Below are 23789 nucleotides of genomic sequence, written 5' to 3' on the forward strand. Positions count from 1 at the left end.
ATGTAAACCACTTTGTAACCAGTTTTTTGAAAAGTGCTCAACAAATAAAATTATTATTTATTATTATCTCCCTTTGGAGGTTTCATGGGCACATCCTTCTATAGGAGGAGACCCCAGGGTAGACCTAAATGCACTGGAGGGATTATACATCCCATCTGGCCTGCGAACACCTTAGAATCCCTGAGGAGGCGCTGGGAAATGTTACTGCTTAGCCTGCTGCCCCCACAACCCGGCCCCGGATATGGAGCAGAAAGTGGATCTACGAACCTCACTTCATAATCTTAACATTTCTTATTCTCTCATTTTTGGCACTTAAATTGCCAGTTAGAAAAATGTTTACTCTTAAAAAGTGCATCTTCTTCTGTTTACTGACTAAAACTATAACCTTTATAGTGCAGTTATCATTTTATTGATATATTAATGTACTACTGTTGTCTAGAGTATGTAAAGTGTATTAAAGCAGGTAGAGACAGCTGCTTAGTGGAGTCATTTATCAGGAAAAGCTCAAATGGATTTTATATTATTTATAAAAAAATTATCAGGGATGTGTCTGAAATCATTCACTCATTTACTCATTTTACAGGCTTTTTTACATAGACCACTATAAAGTCACCTCATCTTCAAAATAAAACAACACTTTTAGATGATAACTGCCTCAGTTTGTGAGGGCTGATTTCTTTCAGCTCATTGTATCATGGTTTACTGTGGTGGGTTTGTGACAACTGAGTCCAGGGAATACTAATTCCTGCTAAACATGCAGACAGGACTTAAAGTAGTAAGTGAATTTTGACATAGTACAAGGTTCTGTAACCAGTACACATTAATGAAAAGTCCTCCTTAAGATTATTTGCAAAAATATTTCTAACAAAGGTCTTAAGGAGTGTTTTGTCTACAGATCAACTGTCTATGAAGACTATTATAATTGGATCTGACTCTGTTTTTATATATAGAGAAGGGAATGGAAAAGGCAGAAGAACTCACATTGGCACTCACAGACGTTTCTCATTGTTCTGGCTGATTAGTCTTCTATGGTATGAGTGGCAATGACCAATGTCTGAAATAACTGGGCATCACCCGTCTCCACAAGTAATGTTGATTGAGGTGTGTGGTGCATCTTAAAGGTGCAAAAAATAAAAAAAATAAAAAAATCAAGAACCAAAAATAAAAAACCTGAAAAAGACGGATGGCATGACAGCTCCCCAAAAGTGGAGCCAACGATTGGAGCTCCTCCTACTGACTGTCTACAGTATACACCTTAAGGCCTGCTTTCATCATGTTAACAGATGGGACAAAGATCAAACTACAAAATTAATCTCCAACTGGGTCTCTGTCATCATAGTTAAGTCTTAACCATAGACTCTATAAAATGGGGTCTGGGGTCTGTATCAGCCTGATCAGTCTTTGTCATTTTATCAATTAGTCAAATGTGTGCTTGATTAGCAGAGGAGGTGATATGCCATTATCATGGTTTCACCAGATCATCCCTACTCCTCAGACTCTAACTCCAAATGTTGAATTATGTCAGCGCCAGGTAGAGGTTGTATTGTGACTCCACTTTTGTACAACATGAAAAGCCAATGAGTAACTGGTAACAACACAGTCCTTGTAAGAGGTCTAAACAGGCATTATAAGGCATAGTGTGATAAGGACACATGAAAGGCTTGAAAGGCTCCTGCATAAGACTGTGAAGACTTTCAGTGAATCAGAGTTTAAAGAGGACATTTCAACAAAAGGCCAGAGCAGGAACGGCAGAAGAAGTTTGGCAAAACACAACAAAGCACTCATTACTTTGTTCCAACCATTAAACTCTAATAGTCAAACTCGCATTATAAAAAACTCATTTACACATTAAACACTCTACACTTGTTAAGCACAGACTCTGTTATAATTACAAAGTCCACCACTTAAGCCTACAACATAAATACAACGCTGCGGCCGGCTGTACAGTAAAAACACTTGGGAGCGCACATGCCTTCCATCAAAAATTAACTTGAGTAGCTTTGATAATTATACGATGGTGTTAAATATTTAAAAGCAAGTGCAGAGAGAGCTGTTTAGAGCTTCATCCAGAACAATAACAATTACAAACTGCTGACTGCTCGCTCGGCCACTGTGTATCTCACTGTGTCTCACTTCTTCCTCTCTAGCTCTGGCTCTTTCTGCATCTCCTTTTTCTGTTTGCCTCCTTCCTTTCCTCTCTCTCTCTCTCTGCAGTGAAGCGAAGGATGGAAGGGAGGGGAAGGAGATGATTTAAGGTAATGAGAGGAGTAAAACATCATTAGTGCAAATTAACTTTTGTCAGCTGAGGTGATCTTGGTGGGGGCGCTTCTGCCACCGGCGGCAGCTCAGATAATGGCAATTTATGCATTAACGTGTGTTACAGTGTGTGTGTTTTAGGTTGTGTGTGAATGTGCGTGTGAAATTATGGCCACCAAGGACGCTTTCACTCTAAAAGGGCAAGTCCAATCTTTCCAAAAGGCCTTTCCAAGACACCCTAAATGTTTTCATGCCAGCTAATCTAAATACCATAGTGGTATATCAAGCTGAGGAAGAAGCTTCAGAAAAGTTTGAGATATCTGAAGATTACGGTTATCCTGGCTCTTGAATTCTTCAAGCAAACTTCAGATCTTTGCATTTTGTGAACAACTTTACTTTCACGTGAAAAAAACAAGACCACTTACAGATTCTGAAAACGGTGAGATGTCCTTGTGCAGAGCTGCGTGCTCTGGGAATATTTTCTGCATCATTACTTCCCAGTTAATTTATCTTTAATTATTTCTCAGCATTAAAATAAATTAATCACTGTTATAATCCAGGCTACTATGGATTACATTCATTCTTTAGCTACCAGGTTGATTTCTTTCAGTCTCAGTTTTAAGAGTTGAACATCGGTCCTCTCTTTTCAGTGTATAGAATCTTTTTTTTTTTTAATTGTATCTTTATTTGGAATGGACAGGTAGATACAACAGCATAGCAACATTAGTAAAAGTAAAAACAAAAGGATGGATCAGATTTTGTTCATCCATTATGGTGTCCACGCTTCTCTGATAACTTACATTTCCCAGCAATTGTGTAAAAGAAACAATAATAGTGGATACACAGTGTATATAATCTTATCTGTAAAGTCATTACTGAAGCAGAAGGGTCATTAGTAAGTGTTGCATTTTCTGATATCATCCTTCCACTATTTAAAATAAGTCAATGGTAAGTTTAGGTAAGTATTCATAGAGTCAGTTGGCATAATACCTGTAAGTTACGTCAAGTTTCACACAATCACACAAAGCTGGCTTTTGGTTGGCTTGGTTGTGACTCAAAACCTGTCCCCCTTGATTAAAGTCCTGTATTGGGTCATCCATTAATTATCCAACACTGTCACACCCGCCAAAGACTGTCATGATTTGTCTATCTTCTGATTCAAATCAGTTGAGTGACTGAATTCTCTGTTAACAGGTTTACATTAGACTGTTGTCAACCAAGTCTGCTCATTCCGATGGTACCTCAAGTCTAGATCAGCAGAGTTTCATGACCATAAACACCTTGGAAGGGCTCTATATACCTCATACCTAAAATGGTTATGGCAAAACATGAACAGGATGTTGTAATATTCAATCAAACACTGAATAGGATGAGCCAAGAGTTTGTGGGTGACACTGAAAGGGACTTCTGGCTGCCGTTTCCATTCTTTGCCAGCTCTGAAGTTCCCCAAGCCTCAAAGGGTTCCTCTCCCTTTGAGCTGCTGTTGGAATGTGAAGGGGCCATTAATCTGCCCCACATTGAGGCCTCAATCTACCACTCGTGTTGATGGCATGGTGGTTCAGTTTGTGCAGCAAGCTCCTGGCAAAATGGCAAGGCCCCACACCGTCATGTACAAGAAGGTGTCCTGTACTTGCAAGCTCTGTCTTCCAGAGGGGAGAAAAACTGAAGCAAACTCACTGAAAAGCTCACCAAATGAGTGAAAGGAATGCTATATATCTCTGGTCCAAAACTCCTGCGATGACCGGTTCTCCTGATCTGGCCCACTTGGTACCTGAACATGCTGCAAGCTTCTCCGGGTCTTCCAAGAGGATCCCTCTCTGTGCTGCCAGTCCAAGTGAAATCACCTTTATGAAGGATGTAATTCAACTACAGGATGGAGGTCCAATCCATCAATGTCCTAACAGAGCCCTACAACAGCTACATTAGTAGGTGGAGGAGATGTTGAAGCTGGGAGTCATGGAGCCATCCAACTCATAGTGGAGCAGTCCTGTGGTCGTCGTTTCTTAGTTTAATGCCTACCCAATGTCAAGTATTGATGATTTCTGGAGAAGATTGGGGGCAGCCAAATACACCCCCATGCAGGATCTGTGTAAGGGGTACTGGGTAAGTGTCTGGAGCAGTCAAACCAACCATCCAACACCTGGGACAGGTCTTTGGAAAAATCCAACAGGCTGCAATTGCCTTCAATTTCATAGCAAGAAGAAGGTATGGTCTGTCCAGAGGTTCGTTGGCTTGTGAGGGAAAGTTGTGTGACTTCAACAGCAGATTCTTAGTTCAGGTGCATTCAAGAGTTCTGGCCCAAGAGAATCCTGGAGAAGAGTATCCAATCCTGTACCTGAACAGGAGTGCTTAGAAAAACCGCAGATCTAGTGTAGTGTACTGACCAGCAAGGGCATATGTCTGGCTTTGTACTTCTTTGTGTGCTTTGAGTTATCTGTAGAGTTGCAAGTGCAAGTAGTTCTCTGTTATTGTCTTGCTTTCTTGCACTCTCTCTTTCTCTCTCTCCCTTTCTCCCCAGCTTTCTGTCTTCCCAGCTCTGCCCGCAGAGGGAGGCATGGTCATGTTTAATGCATGTGGTTTGTGTTGCACTCAGCACTGGAGAATGGGCTTCAGTCCATTAATTAGTAACAAATGGTCGTTGGAAACAAGACAGGCCCAGTACAGGTCAACCAGCTCCCAGGTCGGGAGTGATGTGGACACTGATGTCTGCCCTGGGCCATCTACAGTCTGCAGCCAAGGCCTCACAACAGCTCTCCATTCAGTCACATTGGGAATATCACAGGGAACACTCACAAACCAGGTCTGATGCAATTCGTCACATTCACATGGCAGCCGATTTATTTTGACATTACCTTCAGGTTAGTGAGCTTAAACGCCATAGAGGTTTCCAAAATGATATGAAAACAGTTCATCTGGCGTAATGATTTGTCATTTGCTTAACAATTAAACATTTATGAAATGCAATTTGTCTGATTCCTCTCATTTGAATATGAGTAGAAGGCCCAGAAATCACCAGTACGACTTCATAGCTTCCTAATCAGAATGGATGCCAATGGAAAATGGCTGCAGTGTGAATACAGCAAATAAAATGTCAACGACCTTCATTCTCTAGACCCCCAGTGCACACATAGTCAAAAATGTCAAGGTTTTCCTTCTTTGATATGATTGCTTGTGCCCCACCAGTCCAAATCCAACCTAAACCCTTCCATCCGTGTGATCTAGCAAAACTTTTCCCCTTTGAAATCAGTCTTAATGATGACTGTTTTCTCTATTACATCAATCTGTATCTGTTTCTGTAATATATGTTAGTATTCCTGAAAAAATACTACTTTCAGAGGGTTTGCAGTAAAATTACGCCACACTTTAAAGAAACAACAGATTTTGCAAACCAAATGAACTGAAAGATTACAACTTTAAAACACAGTAAGAGCCTGTTTGTTGTAGTTTCATTAATGTATGTTGGACTCTTTGTTAGCTTCAGAATATCAGTGAGATAAAAACGTCAGTATTGCAATAACTTCATGTATCATGATAACTCCTGTTTGGAGTAAGAACAGTAGGATCGACTGACTTTACCCCGAGCGACTCAAGTGTTTCCTATATTTTCAGGATATCAGTTAATTAACAAGAGGGAATAATTTTCTTGTAATTATCACCACAGGACCAAAGCACAGGAGGAGAAAGAGGGAGGGAGAGAGAGATGGAGAAAGGGAGATAAAATCTTGTATGTTAATCAAGGCATGATAAATTGTCCATGTCAATACAAACACGGCCTCTTCATGAGTCCCCTGTGCATTTAGTACACACACACACACACACACACACACACACACACACACACCACAACAGAATGGGCGGAGAGTAGAAAATTAATTCTATGAAGTGAGCTGGATAGGAAACACCATATGTAGATAAGTGGCAGGGGTGTTGATGGAGTGTGTGTGTGTGTGTGTGTGTGTGTGTTTGTGTGTGTGTTGTAGTGTGTTAAAATGGATGGGATTAACTGACCACCATTATGTACAGATGCATGACCGTGCATGTATATGTGGGTAGCATGCCAAGCAGCAGTGTAGTAACAAACAATGTAATCAGCAAGGTGTTACTTTGTGTGTCTGTGTGTGCGTGTGTGTGTGCGCGTGTGTGTGTGTGTCTCTGATCATAAGTGGTGTACTATTGTCTTCCTGGTCGCGGTGGCACTGACACATCTTAATCTGCTTAGTTAGCGACCAGGGGTCTTTAGCTAACGGATTATCATCCGGATTTGAGTAATAGACTCCTCATTTAGCTTTAATGCGTTTTGCATAGAGAGCAACCTCCCCTCATCACTCTTTAAGATGAATCGGCCTCTCGGCTACAAGATAAAGGAAAAAAAAAAAACTCCTAAAGATATTAGTCCACCAGCAACTGCATAAATCATAACATTTTGCTAATGGAGGCAAAGTTAAAATACTCACACAGCCTCTGCAGAGCACGGACCCTGGACTGTTCACACAGATCAGGTGAGTAACAGACACAAACTGCTCATGCTGTTCCAACTTAGAGCACTTTAAATAAAATGGACTCTCTCTCTCATATCTAATTAAAACCGTTACCTCATATATGAGCTCATTCTAACTCTCACATCAGTCTGTAAGCACTATAAAATTGAAAAGCTTAACAATTTTCTGGAATGAACTTATTTGCTTTAGCCACTTCATAGGAGACATTTTCTATGTCTGTGTCTCACATCTGTGCCTTTAATGTCAAGCTAACGCCAGCAAGCACTGTGCTTAATTTAGCTTCCTACACCAACATTGGCTGGGTTTTTTCCAAGCAGCAACCTCCGGTCTAAAAATATGAGTCCACCGTGGGAGTGCTAAAAACTGCAGTTCATTGAGGATCCACTTGAGGCTGGCTCCGGAAGTACCAGAAACCACATACACACCAATTCAAAAAAGCAGATCTTTACAGCAGAAATAAACATGTTTACAGCCTGGTACAAAAGTGAACTTCGAAGATATTGAGACTACGAGTCTTCCAATGAGAGGCACAGCTGACTTGACAGGCGGGAACACTGTAGCTGTTGGCTAGGAGGCTCAAAGCCCGCCTCTTTACGTCACAATCGCTCGACAGCAGAAATATGGCTGCCGCCGCTGATTGGCCTCAAAACAGCGCTTCAGAAACAGATGGGTGACGTCACGGATACTACTTCCATTTTTTACAAAGTCTGTGTTTTTTTCTCAAGGTTAGAAAATAAGTTCAACCCAGAGCCTCTGAAGCTCACTCACTTTACCTCAGTTGTTGAACTTTTACAAAACTAAAATCGTAAAAGAGGCAACTTGTGGTTAATTTACTTTTTGGAACAGTTTCTTGGCCTCGCTCGGGCCAGCTTTTGTCTACCTGCTCCCATTTTCCATGCAAAGCTTCAGACAATCAAGTCTGTGAAGAAATGAGCTGTAGGCCTTCTTCCTGCCTTCTGTCTGTATGTCCGCCCACAGAAGGATTTGTCTCTTATTTTCTCTAAAGGATTTTGAGAGACTCAAAGAGGTCAGACTCAACACTAAATCATAAGAAACATGACACTGAATCCTGAAAAATGTCTTGCCGTCCTTCAGATTTATCTTGCATTTAAGTGGAGCTAATATTGGGACTTCTGCTCTCCTCTGCCTGCCTAAACCTCATCCTCATCCTCACCCCAGCTTAAATACCTAAAACAAAGGCTTAAGTAGAAGATGACCTGCAAATGCTCACATACATGGCTGTCAAATATTTTATAGCCTTCTTTTGGATGCCGCATTCTTTACAGGATATAATTGAAAGTACTGAAGCTTTAGAAAACTATTAATTTTGCAGTTGCACATTTGCTGCAAGCTAAAAAGTGTTTCAGCAATTTGGGGAGGAAGTGAAGAGTGCAACGTAACTAATGACGTAAAATAAGAAGATAAACAGAAAACGACATCATTTGGTTGTTCCACTGCAGTTTAACTAATCAACAGATCCACACCTCCTCACAAATCCACTGGAAGAAGCTGGATTCTGTTGCAGCTGCTCCTCATCCTGTCTGCTGTGTGTCCTCTCTGCTTTGCCTCCGTCATACTTGCAGATCTTGCAAAGCACTACACTGATTACTGATCCCATTCACAGGTCATTAATACTGCTGTCTTGTAAACTCCCTTTGTCATCTCATAGATACACAAGTAACTCCCCAGTGTCTATTGTGGAGCAGAGGAGAGTGACAGTGACGTCACCGGCTGAAAGCTGTGAACTCCACAGCACAGTCAGATGATCCACGTCCAGAAAAGTCCAAAAAATTAGAAAATTCATACTCTCTATAAATGCAGACCCCACCATGCACTGACACTGGATCACATGTGATGACTGAGAGGTAATATGTTTCAGTCAGGAACACTCACATAATAGATTTGGAACCATTTATTCCCAATTGGAATCACAGTTATGCTTGGCGCTGTAGGCTCAGCTTTAGCGCTTCCCGGGCTAGTCAAGCAGCATGCTATGGCCTTCCAGGGAGTGCAACCCAAAATCCCCCACAAGGGTAAAAAACAAGACATTTAGACTATAGAGGAGGCAAGGCTCAACCTGCAGTGTCCTGCATGAGCTAACACAAATCTTCATTAATATGAGTCTCCACATTATAATACATCTGTACCAGCACCCTGATGTTGGTGCCCTAGAGCTAAGTTTTTGATGCTGTGGGATCAAACAAGTCTCGTACTGTTTGTTTTTACTTGTATGGTATCACAGTTTAAAATTCTGGTATCATGACAACCCTACTCACATGTTATTTTTCTTCAGTTTGAGACGTAAAAACTATTTGAAACCCTCAATTCACTTCACACACAGTGGGAGGTCCTATAGATGATCTACAGTCCTGACAAAGCTTTGTTTTATTCTCATCTGTGTCTGTCAACACAACCTGCAGGAGACCTACAGCTTCCCTTTTTCCTTCAATGATCATATGTCATGTGATGTTTGTAACATTATTCCATACAGCTCCATTTTTTTCAAACTGAGTTGCTTATTTTTTTCTAGAGTACAGGTACGAATGAAGCGAAACCCTTCGGTTTTAAAATATGAAGCCAATGAGGAAGTGCTAAAAACTGCAGTTCATCGAGCGTCCACTTGAGGTTGTCTGAAGAAGCACCGGAAACCACATACACCAACATTCAAAAAGCTGATCTTTACAGTAAAAATAGTTTGAAAAAGCAGTTTAGTTCTGAGGAGCTCATCCCTCTATCGGCACACACTGTACGGGGGGATGTCTCTTTTTATAACCTGTAACTTTTTAAGACATTAAACTCACAAGTTTTGCATAATTAAGGGCACAGCTTACTTGACTGGCAGGTGAGCACCCTGTAGCTGTTAGCGAAGAAGCTAAGGCCCGCCTCTTTGCTTCATGTGAAGGCCAAATTCCACCAGATCCATCTCCAATCCATCACAGCACCGGATCTGATAGGTTTCTAGTCTAGTCAATGTGTTAACTTCCACTGGCTCGCTCCATTGCGTTCCGGCTGCGTCTCTGATCCGGCAGGTTGGAACGCAACGGATCAGATATGCAAGACTTCTTTTTTTGCCGATGCCGGAGCACGATGCATCAATTCAGCACAGAGCAGATGGAGCGGGACAGGAAGTCAGGCACCAAAACAAAATAAAAACATCCAGTTCATTTTCAGAATAAAACTATGTGTTATCGTTAGATCGTTTTTAACTTAACTATGACAACAAAATGTCATTCTGAGCAGAGGCAGGCCTGGAGTCATCAAGTCAGAGGTTTTCAGAGGACCATAAAGACAACATGGATGAGGAGAGGAGGAGGAGAATCCTTGATTCAGTGATTGCCGCGGGAAAACCTCGGTCACCTGACTCCAGATGTCCGGCAGCCCTGCTCCGTGGGTGGGTGTTGACGGACGAGAGAGCACAGAGCCTGACCGCAGCGGATCAGAGACGGCACAGACACGGATCTGGTGGAAGTTCTGTGTTAGGTTGACCAAAAGTTAGGTTGAGTCATCATTTGCAATATGGCAACCTCGGATAAAAGGCCTCAAACCTCTGCTTCAGAAACAAATGGGTGACATCACTGAAAGTACGTTGATGTTTTATACTGTGTATATGGTACAGCCTTATGCTGTCTGCTTATAAGATAATAAATTTTTTTATTATTATTATTAAATAGATAATAAATAATGATTTGAAAGTATTTTATAGATTTTGAAAATAAATATTTGATTTGATTTTTTCCCCCATGTTGCTGTATTTTAGACCTTTAGACTCCAGTATAAGTATGTACAATCTTGTGAATAAAGATATGTCTGTTGGAGTGTGTGTGTGTCTGTGTGTGTGACACTATGTTGTACCTTTAGACATACCTCATTACATTCACATCTCGCTGCACCTTTTGTGTACTTGTTTATTGCAAACAGGTGAAAGATGCAAGTTAAAAAAAACAGATCCATACCACAAACCCGAGTATTTCTCTCTCTCACACACATACACACATATACAGTGACACACACACACATGGACAAACACACATATTCACCCACAAACAAACGCAGACAAAGCCGCCCAGGGCCTACCACTGCCATCACACACGCCACTTGGCCTGTCTGTGTGACACGCACAGTTTGTTTGGTAGTTTTAATTTGACAGGGCTCTGAATAGAGCCTCTAAAACACACACACACATTCACATTCTCACACACACTTTCTCCGACCTACACACACGCACCTTTAATTTGACAGCGCTCTAACAAGAGCCTGCTGCTTGTCAAATGTTCTCCAGTGGCAGCAGGGATCCGCAGAGCCGAGGGGGTTCTGTTCAAGGACATCTGTGAAGAAAACACACACACACACACACACACACACGCACACACACTCCTCCACTAACACACACACACACTGGCTTTGAATAGGCTGAGAGGCAGGCTGCAGCAGCACATGATGGGAGTGAGGCTGCACACACGCTGAGGGGTTTCTACACTGCTGTTCCTCTCACTCTCCATCTTCCTCTCCCTCCATGTCTCTCTGTCCTTTCCTCCCCTTTATCTCTCATTCCATCGCTTTTTCGCCTCTTTTGGTCTTAAGTAGAGGGCTGAGGGGCTGAGATAGACCAGGGGAGATTTTGATGACGGCTCCCTGTCTGGTCCAGCGATTCCCTTCTCTTCACGCACACACACACACACACACTGACACATTTCCTCTCCATTCTTCAGCCCAAAACACCAGGAGACCTTTTAAAGTTACTCAAAGGCGGACGGGACTTTGGTCCTGATCCTCTGGATTTCATCCCATTGAAGATGTGTGTTTGTGTGGACACATTTATTCCTCTTTGTGTGTGTGTGTGTGTGTGTGTGTGAGAGGGAGAGACAGAGAGCTCCCATGCTGCCTCAGACTCAGCTTCCACGAGACACGTTGCTCATTAGAGGGAAGAGAGGGTGACTTGAGTGACTTCTCGAAGGCTCCCCGCTCAACTTGATCACAAGGCCCGTCCCGTGGAGCGAGAGAGGAAGACGAGGGTTTGACGCCGCGTGTGTGTCGTCTGTAAAACACAGCGTGGCACACCTGGGAGGGTGTGTGTGAATAAAAAAGAGATATGGGATTGTTTGGATTAAGAGGAGGAATGCAGTAATGGAAAAGTGAAATATCTGTTCATCCGTCTGAAATGTGTCCCACAATTTAACACAAAAAAAATGTGATTTATAAACTTGAGTGAGCCGCCGTTATTGTACAATATGTTCTCATTGCATGTTTTGCAAGGGTGCAAGTAAAGGGCTATTGCTAAATAAAGAAATCATTTGGATCATTGGCCAGAAAATCAAAGCATGTCAGCCCTAAAATCAAAATGTCAAACATTATACAGAATAAGCTCAATTCACCAGAGAAGGAGGCCCAGAGATCTGCCATTCGATCCTGTCCCTAACTGTGTGTGTGTGTGTGTGTGTGTGTGCCTGTCAGATAAAATACTGCACTTCTCCCTCCAGTGATCTAGAAAGAGGGTTCACAGATTAGCATCCAAAATGTCAACATGTACATAAATATAAACTTATCTTTTTCGTTTTCCTGACATTAAATTGAGGGGGAAATCGTTGCAGAGCGGAAACAGGTTCCTAAAAGAAAGTTCATTTTTTTAGCTTTGCATGATAACAAGACAGTGCAGGGGGAAACATCTGCACGTTTTTAAGGTTCTGATTATATTTTCTGATAAAACTGGCACTGATGTGACTCCGTACTTAAGACGTTCGCAGGTCTTGCAATGATGAAAAGCCAAGGGGATTATTTGAATCCTGTAAATCACAGCTAAAAGTCAATGTGTAAAGCCAAGGTCTATGAAACTATCAGTGTGGGATAGAGAACATAGACGATATGTTACCGCATTGCCAAGTGCTACCACTTAATACCATTAATCTTGGTACACCCCCCCTCCATCTCTCTCACTCCATCTCGGTGTTGGAGTGCTCAGCGTCCTCTAAAAGTATGGATCTTGACCGCAGCCATTTTCCGCGGAAGAGGGAAAGGCTAAAGAGAAAGCGCTGACCCCTCTTCGCCGCAATTTTCCCCTCATCAACTTGTGAGACTTCATTAACTTCCATCGGGTAATTTCTTCTTTCAGTGCATTTCAGAGAGGAGGGGGTGTTATGACGTTTTATTCTCAGCAATCCATTCTTTCCTGTTCTCTTTTCTTTATCTCCTATCTTCATTCAAAGCCTTTATTTATCTCCACTTTGAAATAACAAGGTTCTCTTATTCTGTCTTAAATCAGAAACAATACAGGAAGAGATAAGACAGGATTTTATAACAGGAAGTAATGTTGCTATTCCCCTGAATAACCCCAACACTTTAAATATGAATACATTCTTTCCTGTTGCATAAATAAACCAGCACAACATTTCACTATTTTTTCAAGTCAAAGTTGTGCAAACATGCACAGAAATACCTTCTGAAGGTTACGTCTCACAGCTTTCATCCCTCAGGAGCCCAGAATAAAATATCCACTGCTGAGTCTGATCGTTGTCAGCTTGATGCTCAACTGAGGCCTCAGTGAAATGTTGCATGATGGGAACTGTGAGTCAATGCTGCCCTCTTCAGGATTATACGTGTAGAGACTTATTAGAAACAATTATTAACATTCAGTTATATTTCTTTCATGGATGGTCAGTGTTCAGTATCAGGGTTTCAGGTTCAGGTTCAGGTTACTTTATTTGTACGCGGAGGTAAACTTGTTTTGCAGCCAGTGAGATGTTAGGTCGATACAAAATTACAAGATAGACTTCAGACAGAACAATCTACTTAATGTGCAAAACATACAAAAAATATCCTAAAAACTAAGGTAACACTAAAAATGGTAAAATGAATAGACATGATAAAATGATAAAATGATAAAAGTGTTAGTATACAGTAAAACAAACTTTCTTTATTGTTGTGAGTAAATCATGTCCATGTGTCTATAGATGATACAAGTTTATTGAAGTGAGGGAAATTAAAAAAAGTAAATAAATGTAATAAATCATCTAGTTTCACAGTCAGGATTCTTTCACACCTCCACTGTTGGTTTATCTGCTGGACACAAACAGATAAAACTGCTCTACAGTTATTGAAGACATGTTATAAACACAGTGTGATAACATCTCAATGACTAAATCAAATAGAAATTAAAAATGGTTTGATCCAAGCTCCTGCAGTCACATGCGGAAGTGTCCTTGCTTATAGTGACCTCAATATCATCCAAAACAACCAAAACAAACGTTTGATACTTCTTATGTTATATACAGTTAAAACAGCCTCGGGTCAAATTGACCCCAAGTAACAGCGATGCATAATTATTTTTTACAGGAAGTTGGAACATATCAACATTTGAATTTTACGTTTTCCAAGTTGTCCCCATTAAAATAGGAAGAGTCATGAAATATGAAGCCAAAAAATGATGTTAGTCATTAATTTAGAAACATTGAATGGGGTCCAATTGACCCCAAGGATAATAGGAGGGTTAATGGTGTGTGCTTCTGTTTGAATTTTGTCTTTTTTTTTCAGTCCTTCTTAGGCACAGCTACTTCATCAAAAATCAAACAGATCTACTAGAGGATAATAAATATGTTGAGCATATATGAGCAAACCCGGAATCATAATACCCTTCACATCCCTCAACTACTTCACAATTCAACTCAGCTCAATTGAATTCAAATAACTTTAGGCCCTATTCATGATTAGGAACTTCATCTGTGTAATAGCATCAGTGCAAACCACAAACTGTACAAGACCTAGACGCAGTCGTAGTGACATCACCCACTAGTTTCTGAAGCAGTTCTGAAGCCCATCGTTGGTGGTCTCCATATTGGAAAGGCTCATTCAACCTAACTTTCAGTAAATAAGCAACAAGCATTGAGGCAGAGTTGAGGTAGGCCTTTAGCCTCTTCACAAACATCTACAAAGTGCCCACCTGTCTGTTAAATCAGCCCAGAACTTATAACCTTAATATGTTAAAATGTAATAAGTTGTAAAAAGAAATCTGGAAATGTAAAGATGGTCTTTAAAGAACGGGTGTGTAGAATCCATAATGTGTGTATTTTTTGTGTTGATTATTTATCATGATTCTTCCTTTTATGGTTATTACTTCCTGTTCAGTTTTGTGGCGGGAGGCAGACAAAGAGGGTGAGCGGGTTTGAATATTCATCGATGACTATCATTGTTTATTCAGATCCTTTAGTATTTACTTATTTTGAGTATTTTGTTAATAACAAAAAGCTTTCATGGACTTTGATACTTTTAATTTTTGTCACAGACACAAACCCACTTACTCTCAGTGGCACTTTCTCATTCATAGCTGCTTCACTGTGTATGTAGCTTCAGTTGCAGTGTTGCTGCTCTGATATCATGTAATAACATTAGAAGTTGCAGATAGACAATCTGCAGAACAAAGTAAACTATTAAAGAGACGGAGAGTCAAATACAATGAATGATAATGTTACCTGCCCAACTCATGTACATCATCAATTGATTGCTAACAAGTCACCTATGTCTAGATTTTTAAACTACTAATATTTTCTCTGTCACATTAAAGAGGGAGATGCTAGTTTCTTCTTCTTTTTCACCTCACTATATGTTTGAATCATTGTCTTGGTTTGTTCCATGTGCTGCACGGTACAAACTTAACAACCCAGAAATGTCTAAACAGGTCAATCATTACATTTTCATGGCACTTTGTTAAATAGTAAAGAATCATTTTATTACATGTTTTAGTATTTCCTGTATGCTCCTTGTTTTCATGTTAACATAGTTTTTTTTTTTAATATGTCGGCACTCTGGGATAAAAATAATTAGCTATAACTTACTTGGTTACGTTCAAATATATATAAAATATGTACATTTCTTTTTGAAAGCTAGCTAAACTTTGCCAAACCATGATATTAAATGCAGTTTAAATAATAACCCAATGATAAGTACATATACAATAAAAAGGATAACTGATTTTTTTTTCAGTTTTTCAGCTATTTTTAATTTCAATCTTACTTTTACTCAAGAAATCCTTCTTCCAAATGAAGTTCTGTTTTTCTAAATCACAAATAAATCAAACTTTTAGTTGTTTTTACAAGTTAAAAAAGATAAAAAAGTTTGTTATAAAAAAGAAACAAAGACACTGCACTCTCTATTGAAACAATAAGAGATTAGAGCAGTCAGTCTCATGTGCACTCCAGTAAGCGATGTTCATCTGTCTGTGCCGATATGTAAACTTTCCTCTGTCTCTCTTTCCTCCGAGCAGCTCAGCATGATCCATGAAGTGCCCGGGCCAGACCTGGGTGGAGACAAATGCCAAACACTCGCTCTCCCAAATGTCAATTCTGACATGTCGTAGACATTCAATAACCGTCCTGCTGGAGCCGTTCAGAGACACGCTCTTCAGGCTGCTCCTGATTTCTCATGACAAGAGGTTGGTTTGCTCTGCCTCTGGGTACAGGATCATGGACACCTTCTGTTAAGGTTGTGCTTTTAGTGAACCCTTAGAATAGGGTTATTCAAACAAAGGGGGTGACCGGCAAAGGCATAAAAACAAAATATAGACTGAGGTTACGACTTTGTTCCAACTGTACCTCATTAGATGTGTAAAAATAAATAATTTAATAAATACAGAAATTAAAGCAGGACTAATTTACTTTTACTTTAACAAGGTGTTGAACAACATTGTAATTTTTCCAACAACTGATATTTAAAGAACACTGCGTCTCTCCTGTTTTAGAAACAGACACAAAGACAAACAACATTTGATGCTATCATAAATAAAAGAATGTATTCCTTTTTGATTTCCAGACATTCAGTAACGAAAAAGAAAATCCTGATTTCTGTGGATTACATGTCCTCAATCCACTGTGAGGCTCTATTTTGTTGTCTGTTTCCAACACTTCAACATGTTGAAGCTTGTAAACCGTCATTGCATGCTCATAATTCATGCATCACTTTATTAGCTGTACGTGTTGCCAGACATTCTTAAATCTGCAGTTCAGGTTATTCAATTTTTATACTTGTGTCTGCCCACACAGATGCTAAGCCCATAATATCATGCATCCGTACTAAAATAGCAACTTCAATTGGTACTTCTTTTTGTATGCAATATAACAAGATACAAGTTTTTATTCTTCTGCAGCAAAGAGAGGCACATCCAGATCCAAAGTGCATGAATAAACTGTACATCCATGGTGCTTTTGTTAGCTTAAAATAAAAAGGTTGGCCTGGATAAAATGGAAGAAATAAAAGTTTGATACTACAGAATATGTTTTAAAAGGAGTACAGTCTCAATCAATGATATGTGGATCATACAGACCAGTGACAACTCTTACATTTTTTTTAAACACATAAGCAACTAGAAAACTGAATTATCAGATCATTTATTGCATCATCTTTGCAATCAAATGCTTTGAAACAGTATGACTTTGGGAGCCATCTCTGATTGTCATAGTTCAGAGATTCCTTACAAATGACTTTTGAATTGTTGGTCTCAATTTGCGACATAAACTAGCAGTGGTGTACTCAGGCTGTTTGAGGAGCAAGAGTGTAAATTGAATTATGAAAAAGGAAAACACAAATATATGTATTTATTATTGATTATAGTATATGACTAACATAACATGACATAATTAACTACATGGGCATCCAGAGGGGACTTTTCAATGATTTTTTCTTTGATGGGGCATCCAGAGAGAACTTTTTAAAATGATCTTTAATTTGGTGGGGCGTCTAGAGGGGACTTTTTAATGATTTTTACATTGGTGGGGCATCTAGTGGGTACTTTTTCATGCATTTTCCACTGAAAGGGCACCAGAGAAGACAATTTAGAATCTTCTATCTACTACAGTGGAATCGAAGACTGGTTTTCTTTGGGACATGATAACACACCAGTAAACAAGGCTCTGACACAGGGCCTGGGTCAAGAGTTGATATGTTATATTTCAGGACACCTTTGTGATGTGAGCAGGACTCCCCTCCTCCAAACATGCGACAGCCACACCTGAAAGCATTCATGTCTCAAACCTGACAGAGAAACAGAGGCTTCAGACTCTTCTACGATCATTCTGGTTTATTGAAGGCACATCAGTTAGAAGAACACAGTAACTGTGTTGAACATTTACATTCATCGTCAATCACTTTGTTTCTTTGACCAAATCATTAATGTTTCACATATTACAGCTGAGTTTTCTACAATTTCTGGACCAGGACAAACATTCAAAAGGGTTTTAATGTCTAAGGCAACAACTTTTAGACCTTCTTGTATTTAGAAAAACATGTAATGGATAATTAGTCATTTAATGAACACAGTTGCCTTCATTGTTGGCCCCCTAATGACCTCATTTCACTGACATATTGTGAGATTAAAACCATGAATACATCGTCAAATTCAATAAATAGAAGATACAGATTATATTTATTCCAATACCCATACCCAGATTTAGAATCAATCACTACTACTAATCTACAATGCATCACATGTTCACAGCAATATTAAATACAATTGAAATGATCCTAAAGGACTTATACTCCAGTGTATAGCAATAGTTTGTATCATTATTTGTACACAGGCAGGGTTAGACCAGGGTGCCACACACTCAGGAGTGTGTGAGTTACAGTATTTCATATAATGCTGAGGAGTGGATTCAAGGTTGGGAACCTTCCCATCAAACATTTACACATGGTGGCTATTACCCAGGGCTGGAAGATTAGAGCTACCACTAAAACAAGCTTTGTTCCCGGTATAAGTATTATACAAAATGTTATCGTTCCCCCTCTTCCTGATTGATGAGCCACTGAAAAACAGTCAATATTAAAGTCTGGGGGAAATCTTGGCCACACACTGAGGAAAACGTGTCTGATAAACAAGCGGCTATATTTAAACAACAGCTAACATTCGCATTCAGGTACTTCCAGAAGTTTATATGCCAGCTAGGAACAGGGAAAACTGTGTTAGTGGCTGCTGTCTGAGGGTAGCTAATAAGTTACTAAAGATGTATCTGTACTTTGAAATGTGGCCCACTGTACCTCTGTATTTTCACTTCTGGTGGCTGCTGCTCAACAGAGAAGCAGTGATATGAAAAAAGGATGTGTTTTCAAGCTGGAGCAACATCAAAACAGCATTTAAAGTGTCCCAAACTAAGCTTCATGTTACAGGAAAACAGGCCTTGTGTAAATATGAGTTATGTGCACTAGGAGTGATACACATTAGTGAGATCTGAAACCAGTTCAGCTCAAACTCCAGCTGTCTTGATGTTTGAACCGATTCATGGACCACTGAGAGAGAACACGTTGTTGTTGTTGTTGTTGTTGTTGTTGTCTTCTCCTCTCTTTAAAAGCCAGTGGTTTAGATTACTTAACAGAAGGTCAAGAGTCTTGAGACTTTCTCTCCAACTTTCATTGATTCTGAACCCTCTGTCTCTTCTTAGTCTCTGCTCCGTCCGAGTCCTTCATGCAGGCAACCAGGAAGTCCCGGCACTTCAGAGCATACGGCTCAGGAAACTCCCGATAATGGCCGACGTGGGGACTGGAGAGAAAATCAAAACTGTCCATGGGGACACCTTTCTGCTTCAAGGCCTCCACAAAGACCTCGATGTCACTGTACCGGATCACCTGGTCGGCTCTGGAGTAGAGGAAGAAATGAGGCCAGGCGGGCGGCCTCTCCTGGACCGCGTCATAGTGGTTCTTGTGGATGTACTTGGTCAAAGGGTACAGAACGATACGCAGGAGAAACACTGTCACGGCGAAAAGAGCTAAGAGGACGTACCTTAAAACAGGACTTATTTTGGGCCCCAGAGTGGCTCTTAGTGCACGCAGGGCCCCACGGACATTCCCACTACCGGGGGCGCTGTCCACCACGGCCCCGATCACACGCAGAGAGCTGAACTGTTTATCACTGTTCAACAACTCGATGATGTACCGGTACAGCATGAAGCCACCATTACTGAATATGTGAAAGAAGATAGGACTGTTCTCCACCTCATAGTCAAACAGGATCTCCAGCAGCTTCAGGGCCGTGCTGCTCAGCTCCTTGTAGCCAAACGACTCCGAGATGAAGACGGTCTTTAAGGGAGCGGTGTAGCGAATGGTCACACATCCCTACAGGTCAAGAAAACAAAGGAAAGGAAAGAAGAAAAGACATTAACTTTGACATGTCCGTTAATATCACAATATAAAACCTAACAAACTGTGAGCACGATGTTTTGTGGAAGCCACTGGTGACTGCCTCCTTTAAGTCTGTGATAGACAATGAGGGTGTGTTGTACACACACACATCTCTTCTCAAAGCCTGTTTGATCTCTGCACTGTGTGTCATGACCAGGGGAGCAGCTCGCTCGGCTGGTGGTGAAGCTTTCAGCGGAGTGTCTGCCCCCTGGTGGCTGGCTGCAGTATGGGTCAAAAAATCTGTCTCCCCTATTCATTTGAATGGGGGAGCAGTCAAACTTTAAAAAATAAAGACACGTGGTACGAATGTTTCTCACATCCATATGCTGTGGTGATATGTAGTTAGTATTTGACTGTTTTGTGTCCAAGTCCTCTTTTTTCTGAAAAGTTTCTTTTTCGTTAGTTATTAGAGTTTAAAAACGGGGTTTTACTTCCGGGTTTCCTTTAAATCACAGCCGCCGTAGAGTGAAACTTCAAAGGACACACAGCGTCTTGTGGCGCTCGCTGTAGGGCGGAGCTCGTTACAGTGGCTTCACAGGCTCTGGCTGCACAATGGCGGCGCCCAGGAGCGGGATTTTCTGGCTTCAGAACCGTACAACGGGAAGAGGCGGAGCAACGCTGTCCATTTTTATTTACAGTCTATGGTCATGACGCATTCAGGTTCATCCCTAATTCTAGCCCTCACCCATAATTTCTTGCTGTATGCACGTCAGTTGGTCATCCTTGTCCATGTGTAAAATATGGATGTAGTATCCGTGACGTCACCCATCTGTTTCTGAAGCGCTGTTTTGAGGCCAATTGGCGGCGGCAGCCATATTGCTGCTGTTGAGCGATTGTGACGTAAAGAGGCGGGCTTTGAGCCTCCTAGCCAACAGCTACAGTGTTCCCGCCTGTCAATCAAGTCAGCTGTGCCTCTCATTGGAAGACTCGTAATATCAATATCTTCGAAATTGCCCCGTTAGAAAAAAATTCACCTTCTAACGCGGCAATTTCGAAGATATTGAGATTACGAGTCTTCCAAAGAGAGGCACAGCTACCTGCAGGAACACTGTAGCTGTTGGCTAGGAGGCTCAAACTCCGCCTCTTTAAGTCACACTGGCTCGACAGCAGCAATATGGCTGCATATGCATACTACGTCCATATTTTATACAGTCTATGGTTTAAGCATACCTGGCCAATAAAGCTGATTCTGATTCTGAATTAGTGTGTATGTGGTTTCCGGTACTTCCGGAGCCAGCCTCAAGCGGATCCTCAATGAACTGCAGTTTTTAGCACTTCGGCATTGGAATCATATTTTTAGACTGGAGGTTGCTGCTTGGGTTGTACCAGCTGAGACAGTGTCAACATGAGCATAAGTTACAACTTTGATCTTACACATATTTTGAAGTAGGTGTGAGGTCCCTTGTAAAATACCAGTTATCATGGCGCATTGTTAAAAGATGGGATGATTTGGATGATGAAGAGAGGCAGGGGGCTTAGTGTGTTCTCCATGACAGATTACATCTATTAAAAATGTATGATGACTTTTGTTTTCCACAAGCAAGGATCATTGTACTGTACAGTACCAGAGTACCATTATACCAACCTATCCTGTAGTTTCTTCCCCACTGAATGTCACTGTGGTTTTTTTACACTGTAGATTAATTATTACTAGGATGTGTCATATTTCACACACCTTCACATTGCTGTCAGGCTCCTCCTGAAAGTTGAATGAACCCTGTTTTCCTCACCTGTTCATTGTAGATGGAGCTGTATTTGGAGAGGTGTTTGTCTTTGCAGCCAGCCCAGCCCAGCAGGATCACAACTGGCTCCTTTGTCCCATGCCAGTGTCTCTCTGAAAACAAACCAGACGACAGAGCAGCATGTCACCGAGGCTGTCACGACGAGCAGAGCTTCACTAAGCTAGCATGCTAAAGAAACAGCCATAAGAAGCTGTTTCTAATGGGCTAACGTTAGCCTGTGTGCTAAGCTAGCTGAGGCATGAGAATACAGTACAATGAAATGATGCTCACCCAGCGTCCCTGCATCTGGAAACACAATGTTGTAGTCAATTTCCTCGTCTGCCATCTCTGTGTTTGAGGGGATCAGCTGCGTTTCTCCAACTTTGTGGTTTTGTTCATTTGGCTCTCGTAAAAAGATGAATGACGAGCAACAAAGCGCTATATTTTATAACACCTCCAGCACACTGTAGACAGGTCGGTGTACTGTCACCACAGGCTCCCTTCTCTACTGGAACATTTCTTCTTCTATGTTTAGCTGAATAACGGGTAACGCACAGCCAATGTCACCACAGCGCCCCCTCTGTTCAAAACAATTATTACATTAAAATCGAGAAAATATATTATTCTGCACTATGGAGCATAAAGGAGGACTTTAATGTTTGGTATTGAAAATCAAATTTGGCATTGAAACACTTGTATTGTAAAAATGTAAAGGCATCAAAACAGGTTTTGGCATTGAAAACGTTTCACTGAAGTTAAAATCACAAACATCAAATGTTAAATTATTTAATTTCTAGATTTTTTTTTGCATTCTAATATGTTTTTGTATGACAATCATATTATATTTCTTTGATATCTCTTTTTTTTTATTTGATTGTCATTCAAAAACATATTGGAATGCAAAAATAGCTAGAAATGAAATAATATTACATTTGATGTTTGTGATTTTGCTGTTACAATTTTTTTTAACAATACAGGTGTTTCAATTCCAATGGTTTTTTTCAGTTTCAGGGTGTGTTTTCAATGCCAAATTTTATTTTCAATACCAAACATTAAAGTCATCGTTTTGGTTCCATATTGCACCTTATTCCACCGAGTTAGGATGGGGGAGAAAAAAGGGAGGAGAGACAAAAAAAAGTTAAAAACAAGTTAATTGTGGTATAGGGATGTTTTATAGCACGAAGCAAAGATGCTTGTATTTGTGCAAACCTGAATAGTTGTGTGATAGTATGATGATAAGTTAATACAAGGAATGTTCCCACTACATTGGCTAACATTCCCTATAAGTTCTGATAATGTTTCAAGACAAAGAACATCTTAAGGATGTTTATCGGATTAAATAATGTTCCTTTTTTGTTAACTGTTAATAAAAGAAAAACATTTTGTCTTTAACATTCAGATGATGGTTTGATAATATTATTTAGGTCACAGACAAGGTTTGTGTTTAATATTCAAAGAACATCTTAAGGATGTTTATCGATTTAGAAATGTTCCCTTTTTAAGTATTAATGAAAGAAGCATGAAGAACCTCTAATTTCCCACCACACTTCAGTGATGCTGTTGGTTCTTGTGTGGGTTTACGCCAGTAACTTTTAAAATGGTGTTTGCAATATGTGTGCTAAACCCTGAGGGAGGCGACAGAGGGAAGGCCATGTTGTCATTTAAATCTGGTGGTTTATTTTGTTCATGAAATAATTCCCAAGTTTTACTGCTTATTCAGGACATACTCCAAAATCAGTTCAATCCAAACTCTTAATGTCATAACTGAAGGCTACTTAGATAAGGAGAAAAAAACAGATTAAAGACAACAAAATGAGGCGGACGAAGCCACTTAGGCCGAATAACCATTTTTAAAGAGCTCTTAAAGTTCATCAGAATCATAGGAAGTGATATAAAAACTGATATGTCTCATTAATGCACACAGATCATCCTTCTAATTTAGCACTTTCAAAACAAACCTTAAAGAAAAAAAAGAAACATGGGGACCAGATGGAAACCGCTGCCTCTGCACTGCAACGTATTCCTGCTTTAAGTGACTTATGCTTATGCAACAACTGTGTTTTATTGCAGTTTAGTTAGAAGTGTCCAAAAGCTACATACAACTGCTGTTTTGTACTCAATGTACATAGTGGATGAAATATATGCTGCATTTCATCCCCCA

The 23789-nt window shown here is 40.4% G+C and overlaps 1 protein-coding gene across 1 annotated transcript; it reads right to left on the reverse strand.

Annotated features, from left to right (window-relative positions):
* Positions 1–17793: 17793 nt before the first annotated feature.
* tmem53 (transmembrane protein 53) lies at positions 17794–22163 on the reverse strand. The gene is made up of 3 exons (XM_034703548.1): positions 21920–22163; positions 21638–21741; positions 17794–19841 (listed from the first exon to the last, which is right to left on the reverse strand). Exons 1-3 carry the CDS (start codon positions 21972–21974, stop codon positions 19140–19142), a joined length of 861 nt encoding a protein of 286 aa, XP_034559439.1. The 5' UTR covers positions 21975–22163; the 3' UTR covers positions 17794–19139.
* Between the last annotated feature and the right edge of the window lie 1626 nt (positions 22164–23789).

Source organism: Notolabrus celidotus, chromosome 15, assembly GCF_009762535.1.
Source record: "Notolabrus celidotus isolate fNotCel1 chromosome 15, fNotCel1.pri, whole genome shotgun sequence".
Taxonomy (NCBI): domain Eukaryota; kingdom Metazoa; phylum Chordata; class Actinopteri; order Labriformes; family Labridae; genus Notolabrus; species Notolabrus celidotus.

Bases quoted from the DNA above. Each gene is read 5' to 3' on its own strand.
- tmem53 (XM_034703548.1), bottom strand. From the start codon at position 21,974: ATGGCAGACGAGGAAATTGACTACAACATTGTGTTTCCAGATGCAGGG. The intron at 21,742-21,919 runs GTGAGCATCATT...GTTTGTTTTCAG, and splicing joins TCCAGATGCAGGGACGCTGG to AGAGACACTGGCATGGGACA. The intron at 19,842-21,637 runs GTGAGGAAAACA...CTTGACCTGTAG, and splicing joins GCTCCATCTACAATGAACAG to GGATGTGTGACCATTCGCTA.